Raw genomic sequence first — 20080 nt, 5'->3', positions numbered from 1 at the left:
GCGCTCCGGCAGGGGGGCGGCTGGCCACGCCCTCCGGCCTTTCGCACTGCGCATGCGTGAGGCCGCTCTCCCCCCCCCCCCCCCCCAGCATCTTTCCCGCTCCCTCCGCTCTACGGCGGCAGCCGGCGTCTCGCGCCGGGCGGCACGCGCCGCCCTCGTACGCACCGCCCTCGTACGCGCGCGCCGCTGCCCCCCCCCCCGCCCCTTTCCCGCAGGCGGAGCCGCCGTTACCGCCGCTGCTGCCGTTACCGCCGTTACCGCCGTTACTGCCGCTTCTGCCGCCGCTTCGCGGAGCTGCCCGCCTGAGGCGGGAGCGGGGGGAGCCCCGCAGCCGCCCCGCCCCCCCCCGCAGGTGATGCCGGCGCCCCGGGCGACGATGCCGGCGGCCAGGCGAGCGTTGCCGGTAGCGAAGGTGGCGGCGAGGGGCTCCGCGCGGGCCCGGCCGTCTCCCCCCGCCCGCCGGCTCGCACCTGCGGGCCGCCCTGCCCTGCTCCTTAGCCGCCCCTGAGAGGAAGGCGCCGGCGGCCGGCGCGGTCGCTCGGCTCCCACCTGGCCGCTGTCTCCCCCTCTGTCCTCAATGTCTCCCCCGCGGCTCGGAGGCCCCTTCGCCGCCTCCTCGCCCTCTTGCTCCTGGCCGCCGCAGCCCTCCCGCCCCGCCGTCCGGCGGCGAGAGGCGTCCGGCCTCCCCGTCGTCAGGCCGCCCCTCCTGCCCGTCCCCCCCGGCTGAGGAGAGCCGCTGGACCACCCGCCGCCATGAAGGTGGAGGCGGGAGACAACTCCATGATCAACCTGTCGGTGCAGCAAGTGCTGAGTCTGTGGGCTCACGGCACTGTCCTCCGCAACCTCACCGGTAACCGGGCGGGGGTGTGCGGGGGGGAGGGTAGGCGGGCCGAGGGGGTACGCCTGGAGGTGGGCGAGGGGTGCCGCCGGTGTGGGGGCCGGGGGAAGCCGCTCCGAGGGTGGAGAGCGAGCCCCGTGGTGCACAATGGAGGGCGTGGGGACAGGACCGGTGTGCAGGGCTGGGGTTGGTCTCCCTGTGCATCGCACAGAGGGGAGGCTGGTGTTTGTGTTCCTGAGTCTTCCTGCAGGCGTGTGTGGTGTGTGCACGCACGCTGGCTCTGTGAGCATGTATGTAATACATGCTTGGAGAGCTTGGGTATGGAGTTGGTATGTCCGGGGTGGACGATAGGGAACAGCATCTGTGTTGTGTGTTGGGAGGATTGGTGTGTCTGCTCGACATCTGCTGTGCCTGCGTGAGTGAAGGAGCTGAGGTTGTGGGAACGCGTTCACTCCGTTTTCCGTCTATGTATACAATAAAAGACTAAATGTATGGGGTATGTGTATAAGAGCGATTGATGGGTACCTGTGTACGAGTAAAGGGTTGTAGAAAGCGTGTGTGAATGTATAAATATACATGGAAGGCTGGAGTATGTTTGGGGAAGTGGTTTGAGGGGTTGGTTTGTTTGTTTGTGGCTATATGCTTACTGGCATCTGACAGAGCTACAAAAAACAACCGAACAAACGAACAAAAAAACCACCAAAAAACGCACTGAGAAATGAATGTGAGACTCGAGGACTTCCCCCGCACACCCCCGCTGTACCCCTAGACAATGATAGCTGTGGGAGTTTGTGAGGTGGCAGATGTTTCTTGACACATAGACATGATCTTAACCGTCAGGGATTGTTAAAGACTGGGCTGTTCCTAAAAAAATTCTGTGGACCCAAGTAGAGTCAGGTCTTCGTCCTCCCGTAAGAAAAAGGGACCTTTAGCTAGCTTTGGCAAGAACTGTTGTTTTTTTTTCTGCTCAATCTTGTGCTGAAGAATGGCTGTGGATTCCTGTGATACTCAAGGCAACTAGGGGAAAGATTTATCACCTGGTTTCCTATTATGTCCAGGTGTAAAGAAAAGTATATGCTTAAATTTCCAGCTCTGAATAAGCAGAGATTTGGTGTCAATAGCAGCGGTGTTACAGAATAAATTATTTCTGCTTAGTATAGGAGTCTATTAGGTAGTGACAGAATAGTGGAAAATTTTGAGTAAAGGGGGCTATGTTCCAAGTATTTATGAAAATATTCTAACCTATATGGAAGAGTGTTATGTCATCTTATTGCCTCAACTATACTAATGATTGATAGATTTTTGAGTTATTTTTAAAAATCTGTTCTAAGTGGAAGAAGTATGATGAAAATAGAGGTGTAGCTGATGTTGAAGCTGTAGCAAACAGAAAGTGATCGTCTTAGGCTTTATTATACTTCTTGTTCATTTAACTTCCAGGATACTTTTTAATGTAACAAAAAGGTTCTGCAGATATTTTATTTGTTGGATCAATGACCTTTTTAAGACACATGTCCAATGGCTAAATTTTCACACTAAGTCAACTCATTTTCTGAGTAACTATTTTTGCATACTTATTATAAAAATAGATCTTGTACTCTTAAAGGAAAAACTTCACAATGCATTTAACTTTCCTGTGTGCCAGACATCCTCTGTAAAGTTTTTCTTATTAGAGCATTATGCAACATGGGCGTTTCTATGGAATTCAATGCTGAGTGTTAACTAAGCAAAAGTTTGTTTCTCTGTGCTTTTGCAATGTAATGAGGGATTGCACAATAGATTTTAAATGTGGAATCTATTTCTTTTTAATTTAAATAATATGAAAAATAATTATTTATCCATCATAGTATTGTTGGAGAACGTCAGTGTCAGTTGTAGTTACACTACAGTTTCTTAATTGCTGCTTAAATGCAGGTTGTCCTAATAGACATAACCTGTTGTGCTGAATGTTCTTATGGACTGTTGACAGTTAATAACTTTGACTGGGTTTAATTTTTTTTATATCTTTGGATATTGTTTTAAATATAAAATGAATAGCTGCTTAACAACAGCTATAAACCCTTCCTGAAGTACTTACCGAAGTAGACCAAAAGTAACCCAAAGTAAACTTTATTCAAAAACAGAAATTCTGGCTTCTTTTCCATGCTAACAAAAGAGGTGTGTGAATGAGTTTGTCTTGTTTGACTACTTCATTCATTCTCTTTTGCATTTCTGTAAAGTATTAGGAGAAACTTCTTCAGAGTACTGGGAAAAGAAATTCATAAATATACAGTGTTCCATGAATGTTCATTAAGACTGCTTTCTGTTTACTTTTGGACTTAAAGTTGTGATCTGAACTTGGCTTTTAAGTGACACAAGTAAAATTTTATCTTCTTTAAATGAACAATGTTGATTATGTTTGCATAAAGTTATAAAGTTTTATCAGCATCCTTCTTAAAAATATATTCATTTTCCAAAACTTTTAATAGGGACCTGATATGAACTCCAGCCTAAACTAGGAATGCTTCAAACCTTAATGGTTTAATTCTGGTGTTTTTTCTGCCCTTAACAAGAAGCTGAACTTTTATATCATAAATCTGATCTAGTTTATGATAAAATAAATCCTGTCTTTCATATTTGGCCCAAAATACCCAAGGCAGACAATTTCATGCCTGACATGTACACATCCCACCCTAAAACAACTGAAGCTGCAACCACTGTTCTTTGTAACTGAACCTAGGCCCACCAACATGAGGTACTTTGCTTCCTATCTGCCTGCCTTCACTTGGAACTTGGAGGTAAGGTGCTAGTAAATATGGGAGAGATGGATTTTTACCTCACCTTCTACAGCAAATCCTATGAACACCCCCTTTATATTAATTGATTGTGGTTTGGAGTTAGTGGTAGATAGAGGTTTACTAGAACAGGTCAGATAATAGCTAGATCTGAACTGAAAAAAAATTCCAGTTTGAGGGCCCTATTTGTTTAAAATGTTACTTCCACAATAGAGAACTTAGCCATTTTTCTACTCTTCCTATAACCAATGTAGATGTTTTATTTATGTCTAGTTGTATCCTGTTCCACAGATTTAAGCTTCTGGTCCAAGCTCTTGCATGTTCCAGAAGTGTAAGCTTTTGGTTAGAGCAGGTTTGATATTAGCCAGTGAGGAGATGAGGAAAGAGAATGTTGTTTTTGCTGTGCCACCATGTGCAGAGGAGTTTACAGGGGAAAAAAAAGCTTGTGTTTGTACTGTATGACTCATAAAGTCAGAGTCCTGCTCCCCCCCCACACCTCAGTGTCCTTAAGTGATGAGCTCCAGACTTCACCAACTGTTTTTGTATACTTTGAAATAAAAGTCAATAATTTTAAAGTGTTTGACAGTAATAACTCCTGAATTTGTTGGAAATGAACGCTAAGTGAAGATTTACGAGTGTTGCACAGAAAATGCTTCTTGTCTGTTATATTTTGTCCTGAGCTTCATCCTGTACATTTGTCCCCAATTGTCTCCATTGTCTTTGTCCTGCATCCTGCAACTTGAGGACTGCTCTCTAATTTATTATTTAAATACTCCTCGTCAAGTGCTTCTCTTCTGTGTAATGCAGCAAAAAATGTTAGCATCTCCAAACAACAATTTCACTGTATAGTCCTGTAAACTTTGAAAGTACCAGCTAATACAAAAATTAAGGAAAGGATCCAATGATGAAGAAAATACTACAACATATAAAGAGCTGAGTTACATTTGCTGGTGTAATATGCTGTCACTTCTTCACCTGGGCGCTTTCAGTTCCTAAGTCTACAGGGATACACAGTTTCTTAATTCAATTTCAACATGTGCTGCTTTGTTGGCATACATTTGTATCTTTGTATTCACAGCGCAGATACTTACTGCTTGACTTCACTCTGTAGCTAATAGTGGCAGACGGGGTACATAGGTTAGAGTCTCTAGAGAGATACTTTATTTTGGAGTAATCACTCTTGATCTGTGGAATGTTATAGGCAATCATTACTCATCTGGCAAAACAGGCTAAGGATTAGAAGAAAAGAGAAATGCTGAAGCTGAAGGACTAAGGAGATATTCCATGTTTACCTGAGCTGAGTGAACAGTAGGACAGCGTGTTTGTATATATAGAGATAATATTTTAAAATGCTAGCATTTATATGCTTTGTGTGTTGACTTTACATTTTATGTGAAGCTGTTGATGGAGTGCAGCTTAGAGTTTTTATAAGCTGGAAGTGAGATGAATGTTATTCTAAACTGTAGCATGCTTTAAAAGCTATTTTACTAATCTGTAAGGGTGTGTGTGCCTGCACTAATATATGTATAACATGTGTATATAGTACAAAGCATAACAGGTATGATATGTATAAATTTCTGAATTAACTGAGAAGCACTCTAAATCTGGAGCGATAGGGCATGAGTTACATCTTTGTTAGTGGCATGGACAGTGGCATTGAGTGCACCCCCAGCAAGTTTGCTGGCAACACCTAACTGTGAGGTGAGGTCAACACACTGGAGGGAAGTCAAGTCATCCAGAGGGGCCTTGACAGGCTTGAGAGGTGGGCCAACCTCATCAAGTTCGACAAGGCCAAGTCTAAGGTCCTGCACCTGGGTTGGGGCAATCCCAAGCACAAATATAGATTGGGCAGAGAATGGATTGAGAGCAGTGCTGAGGAGAAAATGTGTGGAGTGTTGGTTGATGAGAAGCTCAATATGAGCCAACAATGCTCAGCTATGAAGACAGGCTGAGAGAGTTGGGGTTGTTCAACCTGGAGAAGAGAAGGCTCCAGGGAGACCTTATTGTGGCATTCCAGTAACTGAAGTGCTACAGGAAAGCTGAGGAGGGACTTTTTACAAAGGCCTATAGTGATAGGATGAGGGAGAATGTTTTTATGGCAGAATGGCATAAGAGAATGGCAGAGGGTAGATTTAGGTTAGACATTAGAAAGAAACTCTTTCCTGTGAGGGTGGTGAGACGCTGGCACAGGTTGCCCAGGGAAGCTGTGGCTGCCCCATCCCTGGAAGTGTTCAAGGCCAGGTTGGATGGGGCTTTGAGCAACCTTGTCTAGTGGGAGGTGTCCCTGCCCATGGTAGTGGGGTTAGAACTAGATGATCTTTAAGGTCTCTACCAACCCAAACCATTGCATGATTTAAGCCTTGTAGCATTTCTGGTAGGGGAATAAATAAATAAATAAATAAAATCAATCCACACCCAAGTCAAAACAGTGGAAAGGAAAATAAATGGAGAAGAAGATTTAAAGTGGTGGTGAAATGCTAAGAATTTTAAATAAACCTGGAAGATGCATCTCAGTTGCCCTTGCTATAAAAGCTACTGTATCTGTGTGGTAGTTTGAATGTGACTATGTTTGTGAGCTACAGAGTACTGCATCTTCTCTAGTTCCTTCTATTTTTGTGGAATTTTGATACAAATAAGTTGTGTTTTGTCCACTCAGAGTAATTTGTATACACTCGAAGTGAAGTCTGAAACTTTCTTGGGGTCAAGCAAAGGAATTTGGGAGGTTTTTTTAGGTCTTGTTTTATTATGTCTCTTTAGGGTAACTCTGTGAGGTCATGACTAAATACATTGAGACTTGGTCAGTATTCAGTAGCTACAATGATTATGTAGGTAAGTTTATACTTCTTAAGATATCAGTCAGTATGTAGGGCATAAATACCAGCAAGTATTGTACCAGCAAGTTCTTAATACACTTAAGTCTCACTTCCTTATAGGTCTTGTAAATCTTTCAACTACTTGGTTATTTTTGAACTCTCAAAGTCTTGACCATTCATGTTTAGAGGTACATGTTTTCTGTTTTCTAGTGGCATCTCTCAGAGTTATCCCCAACCACATTCTGTGCTTCTTTCATTGTTACTCTGGCACAATTCTTGTCTGAGAGTCATCTCTCTGCATGATTCTGAAGTTAGATGATGCTGAATTTTACAGATCTTCAAACTCTTCCACTCAGAACTACCGGTGCATAAAGTTCTCTCACTTCAACTTGTCAGGATAAGAATGACTGTCCCATAGGTTTATGGAGCTTGAAGCCTCCTCTAGTTTGCTTAAATGATTGACTGTCCTCCTTAACTTGTTCATCCATATTAAACAGCTTACTCAGTTGTCTTCATCACTGGTCCAGTTAATGAGCAGAAGTAAATAAGCAATTGTGTTGAACTACCAGGCATAACAAGAATAAATGCTGGAGGCCTATCCTAGGGAAGGTGCTCGAAAGGTGTTTGTCCTGTTTCAGCTTCTAGAACTGAGGTGATGTTTTAATGAAGTGGTATTTAATCAAGTGGATGATACTTATTAGGTAAGATAAAATTCTGGAAATCAGAATTGCAAATAATTATGTAGTTCCTTACTAAATGTATAGTCTAGCTTAAGAGCAGGAAATGTGAAATAGTCAATTGATACAATTCTCTGAATTACAGATCTTTCAGGTTTTTTGGCAGCTACTTTAATGTCACAAAGATGACTATGATAAAAGGTTCATAAATTATGGTTAGAAATTAATGGCTCTGATTTTGTGTGTTGTAAAAGTTTTAGGGAAGATATGTTGCTGTCTTCCATTGAGCTCCTTACTTGAAAAGTGTAAGGTATGTTCTAAACCAGTGATTAAAAAACTTTCTGTGATCAAATTCTCAATTTTAATTTCTTTAAATATCAGATTTTGAAGTGCTACTGTCATAACAATTGGGTAAGCTGTCATCCCACAATATTTGAGTAGCATGGTTTTTCCTTTTTTTTTTTTTTGCTTTTGTATCAAGTTGCAAAAATAAAAAATTGCCTATTCATTGATAATAACAATTAACAAAAAAAGAAAAACCCAGTAATGAATGTTTAGGAAATTAGATATATCTTGGTATCGAGGGGGAGATACTAGAATAGTTCCAATGACAAGACAAAGTGGCAGAATTTTAACTGTTTTCTGTTCAGTGAGACTCTTCCTTTCCTTTTAAAATCCAGTTCCTGTTGCAGCAGGTGAGAATCTTCACCAAGAATTTGTGTGAGAAGTAAAAAACCCCACCCTTCTAGTGTCTCTGCTCATAGATTGTCTAATAACTGGGTAAAGAAAAGCTTTTCAGTGAGTCATTTAACAAATGTAGGTATGTAAGTTGGTGGAGAGCAGATAATCTAGAGCATATATATTTGATGGAGTTGCCCAAATAAAAAGCAACTCCAAATGGAAGATGAACTATAAGTAACTTTCCTATTTACAAGATAAAGACAGAACTCCACTTTTTGCTCTGTCCCTCATCCTCTTCCCTGCCTTCTGTCGTGGGAGTATTACAGGCTTATGTCCCTAGTTCTTCTGTTCACACTTGTCACTTCCTCCTTCTGTCTCCTTCCCAAATAAAGTTTTGGTCCTTCCTCTCTCATGTTCAATGGGATATGGATGTGTTCTTTTCCTCCACCCTGCTCCCCTCCACCTCTTCTGAAGTGAACACACACAAGTTTTAGCATCTACAGTCAGTTTGGCAAAATTATAAACAATTACGGATAATTTATATTAAGAAGGTACTGGGATTATTTCGGGTATGTGTTACACTACCTGTATTTGTTGCATCACTGACTTTACAACACTGCTGAGTTAGAAACCTAAGCCTCTGTGAAGTAATGGTTTATAACTGGTTTCTTTAAATGGTACAGCTGCATTTGAGTGGAACAAGGAGTTATTTCTGGATGTTCTCTAATTTCCTTTTGAATGCATTCAATATGTGTGTTCCTTTTAAGGAATAGGAGAATAAAGTATGTACCAAAGAACTCAAGTTTATATTCCTTTATCCAGCAGGAAATTTGGGGCTGATTCTATTCTCATGTCTCCTGCCCTAAATACGAAGTGAGGGATGATGCTGATTTTCCTTGAGCCTTATTTGGAATGTAAATAAGACCTAAGATAGTTGCTCACTAAGCGGCTGTTTTTTTGTGTAAGAGTTTAAATATTTTGGGTTTCTTAGTTACAGGGAAGTAGTTAGCCTTTCTATAATATTTCCTTTTCTTCTAAAAATACATTCATATCCTAATAAGTCTTCCTAAGACTGGAAATCAGTTGCATTTTCTACCTGGTGGGAGTCGACAATGACCACAAACACTGATTTCCTAAAAGGTGATGCAGTGTGTACTAAACCCTGTAAAAACTACAGAGAATGGCTATGTCTAACAGAGTCAGATTCTAAACAGACTTTCCTGGTCCAGTTTCAAGCTTTTCAGCTGCAATGGCATTTTAGAAGAGAATGACTGAAAGTGCAGCTGGGACTGTTCTTCAAGATACATTTGCAGAGCAATGTTATCAAGAGCTTTGCTTCTCTTCCCTATAGTATATTTACATATTGGCTGTTTGCTCTAGAGTACTTGTCTGCTGAATAGGTTGCCATGATCACAGGTTCCCTGTCACCTGAAATGACAGTCTTCTGTTCTTGGGTTTCATGTTAAATGTTAGCAAGTTGAATTCATTCTGATGCAGATTTATGAAATCAGTTGATACCTGTCTGAATTGAGTACCCACAACAGCACACCTTCCAGAAGTTTGTTTTTAGTCTGCAGAAAAACTGATGGCATAATAGTAATCAATACATCATTGGCATAGTTAGAGTGTTTGGCAACCTTAGGAGCCTGTAGTTGTCATGTAAGCTTACATAAGGACAAAGCATTTTCTTCAATTGCAGATCTGAAATATGTTTTCTGTGCTATCAGGTTATCTTTAGTACTATTGCAAGAGGCCCTCACTTTTTCTTGATGATTGATCTTTCATCTCTTGCATCTATCTTCGCACAAAAAATGAAAGTTTAGGTCAAGAGTATTGTGGACACTGTCCCGATGATCCAGACCTCTCTAAGTATTCTGCATATTAATAAAATCTGAGTGGTATGAAAATAGTGTGACAGACTTAATTGCCGGAAACTGTGCTGTGTCCAGAAAAAAAAGTAGCATTTCCACTATAGTATTTGCTGGCAAACAAAGCAAAACATTCTCTTCTGTGTAAGAACAAGTCATCTTTTGAAATAGTGCATTCAGGGTCATGTTCATCTGCCAGCAGTTTAGTTTCACCTCTGAATTATCTAGGAGATGGGCTCAACCATGTCATTCCTAAAATATGCACATGATACCTTCTAGGATTGAAGGTCTTCAGAGCTCAGCATCTGCAAGCAAGGAAATCCTTGTTCTTGCCTAGTAGATACATTCTTAATCTCCATATTAGACTTATTTTCTCTAACTTGGGTGCTTTATGATTATTCATATGGTAAAGTGGAAAACAAATCTTTTATTTTTCCCCTATCAGTATTGCCAAAGCAGTTTAGATTTGAGGACCAGTTCAGTCTATTGTCTGCTCAGTCCATACCTTTAAAATTTATTAAGTATCTCCTAACAGTCTGCTTTGTGCTGGAGGAAATGAACCCCTATGGGGTAGGAGATTACTCATTAACCTTTTGAGAGAATACTGTTCTGAGCTATTAGGAATCTGATTTTGTGATATCTCTCAGTGAAAGGGTTTTCCCTGGTAGCTGTTCTGATGTACCCTAAAAGAATGAAAGTATTCCTTCCTGACAGGATTTTCCTACCCAAAGATGTATGTGATTTACATTAGCAGGAAAGTGAACTTTTTGTAGCTCCTAAGGCTTATTTCCCTATGGTCAAACTGTAGGTCTAGCAGAGCTGCCAGGGTTCTATTTGATAGATCCTTTGGCTAATCTCCCTGCTTATTTGTTTCCACTAGAAAAGAACAATGAGAAAACCCAGGCTGTGCTAGTAACAAACAAGACCTGTTAGGACTGCAGGAGAGGTTCCCATCCTGAACTATGACTGTGACAAATTAGGTCAGCAACCACTCACTCTTTCGTAATGTTAGTGAGGGGGTTTTTCTCAGGTGTGTGTAGAGTGACTACTCGGCATTCTTGCCACAGTTCTGTTACTGTAGCTTTTGAGAATGATGAGACATGTAGTAGAACAATACTTTGGTTATCTTTTTGCAAAGATTTTTGAGACCAAACTTGGGGCTGGGATGAAGAGGTGGAGGATGTGAGGAGAGCTGCTTGGAATCACCCTTAATATATGCGTGCATCCAGCCAAGCACTCAGAAATAAAAGTTACATCTTGAACTACAGCTGAAACATTAATTAAATGTAGATTTACACCCACATTCCTTGTTGCTCTCTTAAGAGCCTTTTGGTTACCAGAATTTAGGGGAATTGTAGGTCCTATGACATAGTTCTGCCTTTTATGCCTGTGTGAAAAGGAAAGGCTTGAATCTACTCTCAAAGTAGTACTAAATGGAAAAGCTTAAGCTCTGTATTTGTGCTATGTATATGCACACAATATTGTCATTGGACTAGGAGGACTGAGTTTTGTGTAGCAACCCTTCTTTCTCAGCTTCCTTTCCTGGTGTTTTTTTGTTTGAGCTGCTAAGTATTTTTTAAGTAAAGTAATTGGGTCACATTTCTGCTTAAATGACTGTGTGTCAATCTGCAGTAATAAAGGCTCACTTAATAAGCAATAAGTATCCTGTTGTAAGGAAGCTGTATTTTTTGAGGGGAAACTGAAGCAAAAAATCTGAATTAATGGCAATTTCATGGAATATATCAATTGGGAAAATGTGCCCCAATTTGCTGAATTCAGTGATGATACATACCCACTGTAGTTGACTTTAATTATTTCTTACCTTTTGTTGCATTTTCCCATCTTTTAGAGTTACAGCAAATGTTTTTAGAAAATTACTACCAACTGAAAAAAGTTCTTTAGTTCTTAAGTAGTTTCACTGATGGTTCCTACTCTTTTCTTTGAGGGTAATGGTATCTTTAAATAAATGTTTGTACTCCACACATTCTCATGATTTCTTGTCTTTACTTGATAATTTAAATAATAGTGACTCCTTGTCTCCATGCTCTATGCTTAGCAATTTATTGCAAAAATTGTAGTGGGTTTTTTGTGCCTTTGAAGTTAATTTGATGGAATGCTCTTTTACAGCTCCTGGGTAGATAAACTGAAATCTTTATTCTCAGATTTCTCATTTGACGTTACCAGATGCTGCCTCATAAAAAACAAATAACACCAAAAAAAACCCAAACAAAACAAACCTCCAAAACCCTAATGCACGTGTGTACTCCACCCCCCACAAGAAAACAACTAAAAAATATTATTGACTTTTTCTTTGTTTCAGATAATATTTCATTCTGCAGGAGTAGTTACAATACCTAGTAAGAAATTGCAATGAACGTTGTTTAAATAAACCATTAAATGAATGATGGACTTTCTGTAATAATACATATGATTTAAGAGTTGTGCCAGAATAATTTCTGTAATTTTTTCGTCATAATGGAGTTATTCCTTTATGATAGACTGCTAAAAGGAGGAAAGTGTCTTGAGCATATGTTGATGTTGTCACATTGATTCCTTTTAAGATAGAAATCAGTATTACTTTTCTCTTACTGTTGATTGTATGTAATGTTTTAAAGTTTCTTACTTATAAATTCTTGTCTCATAAGCATTAACCCTTTATTTGACTGGTTTCTTTCAGAGATGTGGTACTGGGTTTTCCTCTGGGCTCTGTTCTCCTCTCTCTTTGTCCATGGTGCTGTGGGAGTATTAATGTTTGTGATGCTGCAGAGGCATAGGCAGGGAAGGCTGATCTCTGTCATTGTGGTCAGCATTGGATTTCTGGGCTCTGTAACTGGAGCAATGATAACCAGTAAGTCTGTCTCTTTTTTTAATTTTTTTTTTCCTTGTTTAACATCTAACTTCTAAAAAGAAAAACAAACAAAAAACCAAAATCAAATCAACAAGTTAATTATTTGTTAACTGTGAAGGATTTTGCCGTAGTTACATAGCTATCCTAACAATGACAGCTGGGTTGCTCTTCTATTTGTGTAAAGATAAAACTGCTGTAAACTGTCAAAGCATTGTACAAAACATTCTATGCTCTCATTTTGGAAACACTGAGGACCAAGCCATTCAGGAGATGTATGCTCAGCAGGTAACATCTTTCATCTTTTTGGTATCAGGAAGAGCAGTCTTGTCCTAGTGTACTTGTTTTGTTTTGTCAAAAGTATGCAATCAAGATGTGTCTTAGTGTACCCTTAAAGCCAGAAGTTTCTTTTCAAAATGAGGTCTTGATTCCATTAGTTGCAAGGTTGAATTTCTGCTCGTCTCCCTGGGCCTGCTGGAGGTTTTTTAATAGTACCTGGAAAGGATTTTGGTCTTGCAAAAGAAATAAAGGTGCATCATAGGTAGTGATTTACAACTGATGAAGTTTGTTTGGAGAAGTTACACTTGTCTCACGGATTTGAAAGAACTTCCCAATTTGGGCTTGGCCATAATGTTACTTTCTGCTTTATTTAGGGTAAGGAGAAAAGAGAAAGGAAAGCCATTAAACTTACCTCCCTCCAAGAAAACAAAACAAAACAAAACAAACCCCAAACCTGTTCAGTTTTTCCACATAAAATGCTCTTTGGAAGGGCATCTGTTACAGAGTTTCTTATGGCATTAGTATAATGCCTACCACTTGATACATTTTAGTTATGTTTTTATTTCTTTGCACTGTATCTACAGGTGCTAACAATTTTTATGTTAAAGCAGTATGCTGGAAGGTTCACAGAGCTATAGTTAACACCTTTACCCATTGTTACAACATTGCAGAAAGAAGGGGTATTTTATGTAGCAAAGTGCAGAAGTGATACACCTGACCAGATATGGCAACTCAAGTGGTGTTGCCAAGAATGTTTTGAGGAAATGCTGCTTGGCTGCTTTCATCTAGGGTTGGTATCAGATACTGTTTTCCATCTTTCCTACAGAGTTCCATGATCTGTGCCAATACTGAAATATATGCCATATATAGCAGTAGGCTACTTTACTCAGTCTTTGGTTTTATCATATCTAGCTATGTTCACCTAACTTATAAATAGGCTACAGAAGCTTTCCCATGCAGAGAAGAGTGTGGGTGGGTTGGTGGTGAGGAAAAATGGTGGATATTACTTTTACAGGAAAGAAGCTTGTTTCATTGCCTGAAACAATGCTGATAAGGAGTTCTCAACATTGAAATAAATGGATTGAATGAGGCCTGTGTTAACCTGAGCAGTAGTTTCTGCTCGAAGACCTTCAGAGTTGCTGACAGGATAGTTTAACTTGAAAGGCCTTTGAGTGTAAGGAACTGTGAGATCTAGCAACCATTATGTAGTCTGTACACAGCTTTTCTGCTTTTCATTCCCATTTTGTTGTGTACTGCCCAGATTATCAGAATAGTGGTATCACTCCAGCTTTGGAGACATTTGTGGATGGTTTGTGACAGCTTATTTGTTATTGCTACTGAAAGTCCTTCTTGCCTGTTGGTTTTCAGGGTTTAATAAAAATGCAAATTTCATTAAAATCTTCTTCAAGACTTTCCTCAAAAGATTGTTTTAATTACTATGTATTTCTCAGCCTAGAATTGTTTTTTCCATCATTGAACACGTTATAGTTCACTGTAGTTCTACTTTTTTTTTTTTTTTGCTAAGGTGAAGTGGAGCCAGTTGAGTGCCTTACATTACATGTTATGATGATTTTTGTCCTATGATGAAAATGGTAGTGGCACTGTTACAAGGTCAATGATGCGTGGGCATTTCTGAAGAACTGAAGATAGCAAATGTGATGCTGGAATATTCAAGCAGAAACTTTTCTGATATTCTGCAGTGGTGAAGGTTCATGTTCCCTCTTTCTCAAATGAAAAATGAAAAGCTCAAATGAAAGCACTTTGTGTCTTTTATCTATGCATAAAAAAGAGGAGCAACACAGCTGTATTTTTGGCATCTGTTTTTGCAGGTCAAAGCATTAAAAAAGTAGGCAGTATTGTTTGTGTAAATTCACCTGTGAATTTCTTCAAGTTTAGACTGTAGACTTGTTAAGCTGTTCCCAAAAGTTTTCCACAGAGCATTGCCACTTAGCCAAATACTTTTACTTTCAGGTATTTTTGTTTCTGAACAGCACAGTTTTGTACTGAAAGAAATTAAGTGGGAAGCTTCTGAAGACAAATTATGGTGGCAAAATGTTAGGGATTTTTTTAAGAGTTTTTGTGCTGCAAACTGGGGTGCAAGTTGAAGTAGTTAGTTGTTTAAATATGCCTGGTCCAGTGCTTAAGAAAATGAAATAGCAAACTGACTTCAATTTTCATTTTGTATTTACAGTCCTCTGCGTTGTTTGTGTATAGACTATTAAATAATGCAAATTTAATTTTGCTCAGGCAGCTCCTTCAAACTTTCTGGCCTTCTGGGATCTTTTTCCTAGCATATAAAAAAGTAGGAAACCTCCCAGCTTTTAGGCTTTGAAAAATCACAGAACTTAATTGTTAGTAAATTGTTAGTACCTTTTTTTATAAGTAGTGGTGGATACTGTCCAAAAAACCCCCCAGAAAACAAACAAAACAAACCACAAAAACCCACACAACCCAAACTAACCAAGAACAGATGAATGTCAGGCAGTTTGAAACAAGGATTTTAGCTGTTTTTCATTCAGAAGGCTTTGTTCTTCCTCCGCACCCCATGCACACTCCCTTTTTGGTGACATTCTCATTGCCCTCATTGGCAGCCTGTTGTGATATTCTTTGGCTCTATACCAACTGTGCTGGGTTATGCATTACAAATTGTGGTACATGCTGCTATTTGATGAGTGTAAGTACGTAATTATCAAGGTTACGAAATCTTTGTTTTTATTATTGACATTTTCCAGAATATCTCAGTGTTTTCACAAGAAGCTGAAAATTTCAGTTATTGATTAACTGATAGCATCAAATTCTGGTACACCTATTTGGCTGATTTGAATTCACTCTGAGACTTCAATCACCAACAATTTCATGTCAGTACTCCCCTCAGTGTAAAGGATCTCTTGGTTTTTGACAGTAGATAGTCAAGGAATGAATGGAGAAGCTTCTTCAAGGTATCTGAGTGAAATACCATAAAGCTAACCTTCTGGTGAGATGTTTCTAACAAAAGATACTTTATGGAATGTTTTGTGCTTTTTTTAAAAAAAAGCCAGCAACAACAAAAAGACCCCAAAACTTACCTAACAGATTAATAGTGTTTGTAAATACTGTTATGGCCATAATTATTAGTGAATTCTACTTTTCATGAATTTTTTGTAAAAATGAGGTGTTACTTTTTAAAGATGTTAGATGATTCAGATACAGTTTGTACTTTCAGAAGATCTGTTGGGACTATATATATATATATGTTACTAATGAGTTTTTGATCACTTCAACAGACTATTCCTGTTAATGACTGAGCAGAACAAAGAAAACTCCACATTTTCTTAACTTTTGACTGTTTAAAAAAAAAAAAAAAAGATGGGTTTTCAGTTTTCTTTGAGCCTGAAAAAGCCTCTGTGGTCTCTGAAAGCATTTATTTATGATTAAATAGCATCTGAGACCACATGTACTGTAGGTCTATAATTAAATGTTGTGTTTTGATCTTCAGGAAAAATTAATTTCTTCTGAAATAAAGGATAGTAAACTTAATGTATGTTCTTTAGGCAAGGAAAGGGAACACTGTATAGAAAATACTAGTTCAGCAAATATTAAATAAAAACTTCATTCTAGATGAACTGGTGAGGTTTGGATTGAGTATATTTTTAACCTATGGGCACAGCTGTATACAAGCCTGTATTTCTTTTTTTAATGAACATTTTAGTATCTTTAAAAGGCTTAGAAGTTGTTTGAGCAGAAAATGTTTTTCATAATTAGCATGTTACATTTTTTACTGATTGGTACAAAAAAAATATCTTTTTCTCAGGCAATTGGTCCAAGACATCACAGCTATGCATTTGCTCTGTGACTTTTTGTTCTACAAATGTGTGTGATGAATTCCCAATGTGAAAAACAGTAGAAGAGAGTCAGTAGCACTTGGCTTCCTGGCTTTGTTTATAGTGCAGTATTTTTTTCTGGCTTATCCTGGCCATTTGATGTTATACTTTAAATGGCAATTTGCACTTTACTGTGCAAGAGAAATGGTCTCTTTATTTTTAATGTGCTATAGCTCAAAATCTAACCATACTGGCTAGAAATTTTCTCTCATACAAATTAATGGATAATGATATTATAGTTTTCTCTTTCATGTTTTGCTTGATTTGCTAAACAATTGTTAACAGTTCAGTAGTTTAAGTCAAAACTGAACTAACACAAAATGACCAGATTATGTAACTGAAATATTAAATGAAGCTAATAGATGTGTAAGTGTTTGCAGTTATCTTGTAGGCACTAGCAGTTCTATTTGATTTGTCTTCTCCCTGCCTATACAAGCACTAATAAACCACACTTTGGACTCAGTCACTTTTTAGCTAATTTTTTGCTAACTTTTCAAGTTAGAAGAAGGCAATAATGTAAAAATATTTGAAGATGTCTATACAGGAACAGCAAGATTCAGTTTTCTTAAACTGATGTTGGAAAAAGTTAATCTGATGGGAAAGTAATTCCTGAAGGACTTGCAAAACTAGAAGAAACACAAGCAAGGCTAATCATTCCATAATGCCATGAAGTAATACAGTGTTTGGTAATAAATAACTTGTTATATATTTCAGCCTTGGCTTTTTCTGTGATTTCATAATTGTTTTTCTTGTTATTCCTAGGTGCTGCAGTAGCTGGAATTTACAGAGTAGCAGGAAAGAATATGGCTCCCTTAGAAGCTCTTGTCTTTGGTGTTGGACAGACAGTACTGACGTTAATTATCTCATTTTCAAGAATTCTTGCAACGCTTTGAGACTTATGTAAAAAGGGAGGAAAAAATGAAATACATCAAAGAAAAATATGAAAGAAGTCTTTCATTTGAAGAGAAGCTTCCTGAAAGTGGATTCATCAGCTTACAAACTTGAATTCTAGTGGAAGAGAAAGGAAGCCATGTGGAATGTGCACTACAAATCTAGAGGTTCAGTCAGATGATGAGGCTGTCCTCTAGTGTCTGAACTGTTGTACTTCTGCACTGCGCCTTGTGTGCCTCACTCATAGGCAAGGTGCAATCCATGTGTGCAAAGCTGCCAGTCAGGTTAATGCTTGATGATGGGATAATTGTTCTTAACAGTGTGGTAATAAAATAAGGGGGGGCTCCTGAAAATTGCTGTATGTGCCAAACTTGGAGTTTAATTCTTAACTTTGGGTTGGGTAAGCCTTGAAATTGTAATTATAAAAGAGTGCTGTGAACATACACTCTACTTGAATTCAGGTAAAATAGCAAGATAACTGAATTTGTATTAGCAGAATGTCTTTGCATACTGAATATTCTTATTCAGCATTCAGAACAGTTGTTGGGTCAGCTTTTGAAGTGTAGATTAATTTTGATGTGGCTTCAGAACCACAGTTTAAGCAATCCTGATGTAATTAGCACTATGTGTGGAATGGCTCGTGGCAGTTTTCTCAAGCTCAGCACACCATTTCTTCATGGTTTTAGCTTGCCAGAAATCAGTAGTTTAAAGGACACAGAAGAGTTTCTAAGTACAATCTGTTGTATATGCACAAACAAACCTTAAATTGATACTCTCCTTGAGATTATTTTGTCTTAAACGTACCGATTGTTACCAGCCCTTCTGAAAATTTCAGAAAGGCTACTTGTTGCAAATAAGCTCCCTATAGTTATTTAAGCACTAACAGAACTCTTAACCCTACATGTATTCTTTAAAGAACACAAAAATTTAACAGACTTCAAGAGAATACACCTATGTGGAAAATGGAAAGGGATAAAAATATATACTGGTTTTCTACTGTACAAAAATGTTAGGTTTAAAATAGTTACTATCCTCCATAATTTTGGAAGTGGGGCAGCACTAATGTATTTACTACCTTGTTTCTGAACACTTTGTATCTTCGGGAAGATTAAGATACCTGGAACTTTCAAATATTTACCTTTCAGTAGAATTTGTGCTTTTCTAGTTTAAAAGGGACAGTAGTGTTGTGCATGTGAAATGTCTTAAATGTGAATGTTTTGGAGTGAATAGAAATTTTAAGTCTAATTACTAATTATTTATGAAATGCAAAATTTAAAGGGCACAAAGTTCTGTGTGAGGAATAAAGAGTCTTATGTCTTTCCTCCACTGAATACTTTTCAGCAGTCACCTTTCAATGCTGACAGGTAAATTGCTCAAATTGCTGTTAAGATGTCAAAGACTTTCAGGATGGTTGAAACCAGTGGCACCTACTGCACAGTTAAAAGAATATGATTGAAATATAACTTACAATCCAGTCATATTATTTAGTGCTTCAAAATATTATAATGAATTAACCTGTTTGCCTTTATTTTATTCAACATAAACTTTTCTTAAGTGCTAATGATTCTATTATTATTTTTCTTTAAAACTATTTAAGACTTGTTTGAAAAATGTACAAAGTTATGGGGTTTGCAGAGAACACAGTAAAATATGGGTTTATAAGCCTTTTCAGTGTTATATTTTTAGCTTTGAATTGCTTCAAGATGTGTCTCAATACATATATTCATTATTTTGAATGTCTTCAAGAACTTATTTATTTTTCATGGTGTTTTTTTTTTTGTCTAATGGCTTTTACTTTCTGCTGATACTTTTTGTCAAAACAATCATTGCTCTTTAGTAGACAATGAAATTTATATCTGTAAAAGGCAATTTAAACTTCTCCCATTGTCTTAAATTATGAGAAAACTGGTTTCAGGTATTTAAGTCAAACTGAATAATAAAATAATTGAAAATATTTCTCCTAATGTGCCTTGTTATGTATGTTTTTTAGGAGAAGATTTTAAAAAATAATGACCTTATCTTCATTCTAGTTTGATTTTGCTATTTCTAGTTAATTTGGTTATTTGATATAATGTCTTACTCAACAGATGTTAAAACATTTGGAAATGATTGTCTGGATAAAAACAAAACATTTCATGAAGTGCTGTCTTCAGTAATTTAGATTGTCTCATGACTTTCCCTTGCACTGAAACTTATACCCAGTATCCAAATTTCCTTGAGCATCTTGATTCTTATTTTTTGTAGCATTCCTGCTATTTGATTCTTATTTATTGTGCTACCACTGATCAATGGCTTGCTGTCTTTCACTGTGCTAGCCTGTAACAGACCACTACTGACTTATGAAATGTGTATGGAAAAGGTTTTTTTAAGAACTCTTCATTGTAATCACTGTGCCAATGAAATTGTTGCCTTCTCTGACAAGAAGGAATCTTTGCAGATACTTCTCCAAATAATTTTTATTGCATAGATCATTGTAATCAGTTTTAAAACATTGTGAGGTGCTGGGTTGTCTCTGCTTTATGTGGCTTTATTGCCTGGAAACAATGAATAGGCAGAT

At 38.3% G+C, this 20080-nt stretch overlaps 1 protein-coding gene across 1 annotated transcript; it reads left to right on the top strand.

Moving 5' to 3' along the window:
• Positions 1 to 271: 271 nt before the first annotated feature.
• Positions 272 to 19487, top strand: TMEM170B (transmembrane protein 170B). The gene is made up of 3 exons (XM_051611872.1): positions 272 to 850; positions 12326 to 12496; positions 17395 to 19487. The coding sequence occupies exons 1-3, from the start codon at positions 754 to 756 to the stop codon at positions 17523 to 17525; spliced, it is 399 nt and encodes a 132-aa protein (XP_051467832.1). The 5' UTR covers positions 272 to 753; the 3' UTR covers positions 17526 to 19487.
• Positions 19488 to 20080: the final 593 nt, after the last annotated feature.

The sequence above is a fragment of the Apus apus genome, chromosome 2 (assembly GCF_020740795.1).
Source record: "Apus apus isolate bApuApu2 chromosome 2, bApuApu2.pri.cur, whole genome shotgun sequence".
Lineage (NCBI taxonomy): Eukaryota > Metazoa > Chordata > Aves > Apodiformes > Apodidae > Apus > Apus apus.
The sequence above is the reverse complement of the archived record's forward strand: the minus strand, read 5'-3'. Positions and strand labels throughout refer to the sequence as shown.

Coding starts and splice junctions, on each gene's coding strand:
- TMEM170B (XM_051611872.1), top strand. CDS start 754: ATGAAGGTGGAGGCGGGAGACAACTCCATGATCAACCTGTCGGTGCAG. Junction 851..12,325: donor TGTCCTCCGCAACCTCACCG/GTAACCGGGCGG, acceptor GGTTTCTTTCAG/AGATGTGGTACTGGGTTTTC. Junction 12,497..17,394: donor AACTGGAGCAATGATAACCA/GTAAGTCTGTCT, acceptor TGTTATTCCTAG/GTGCTGCAGTAGCTGGAATT.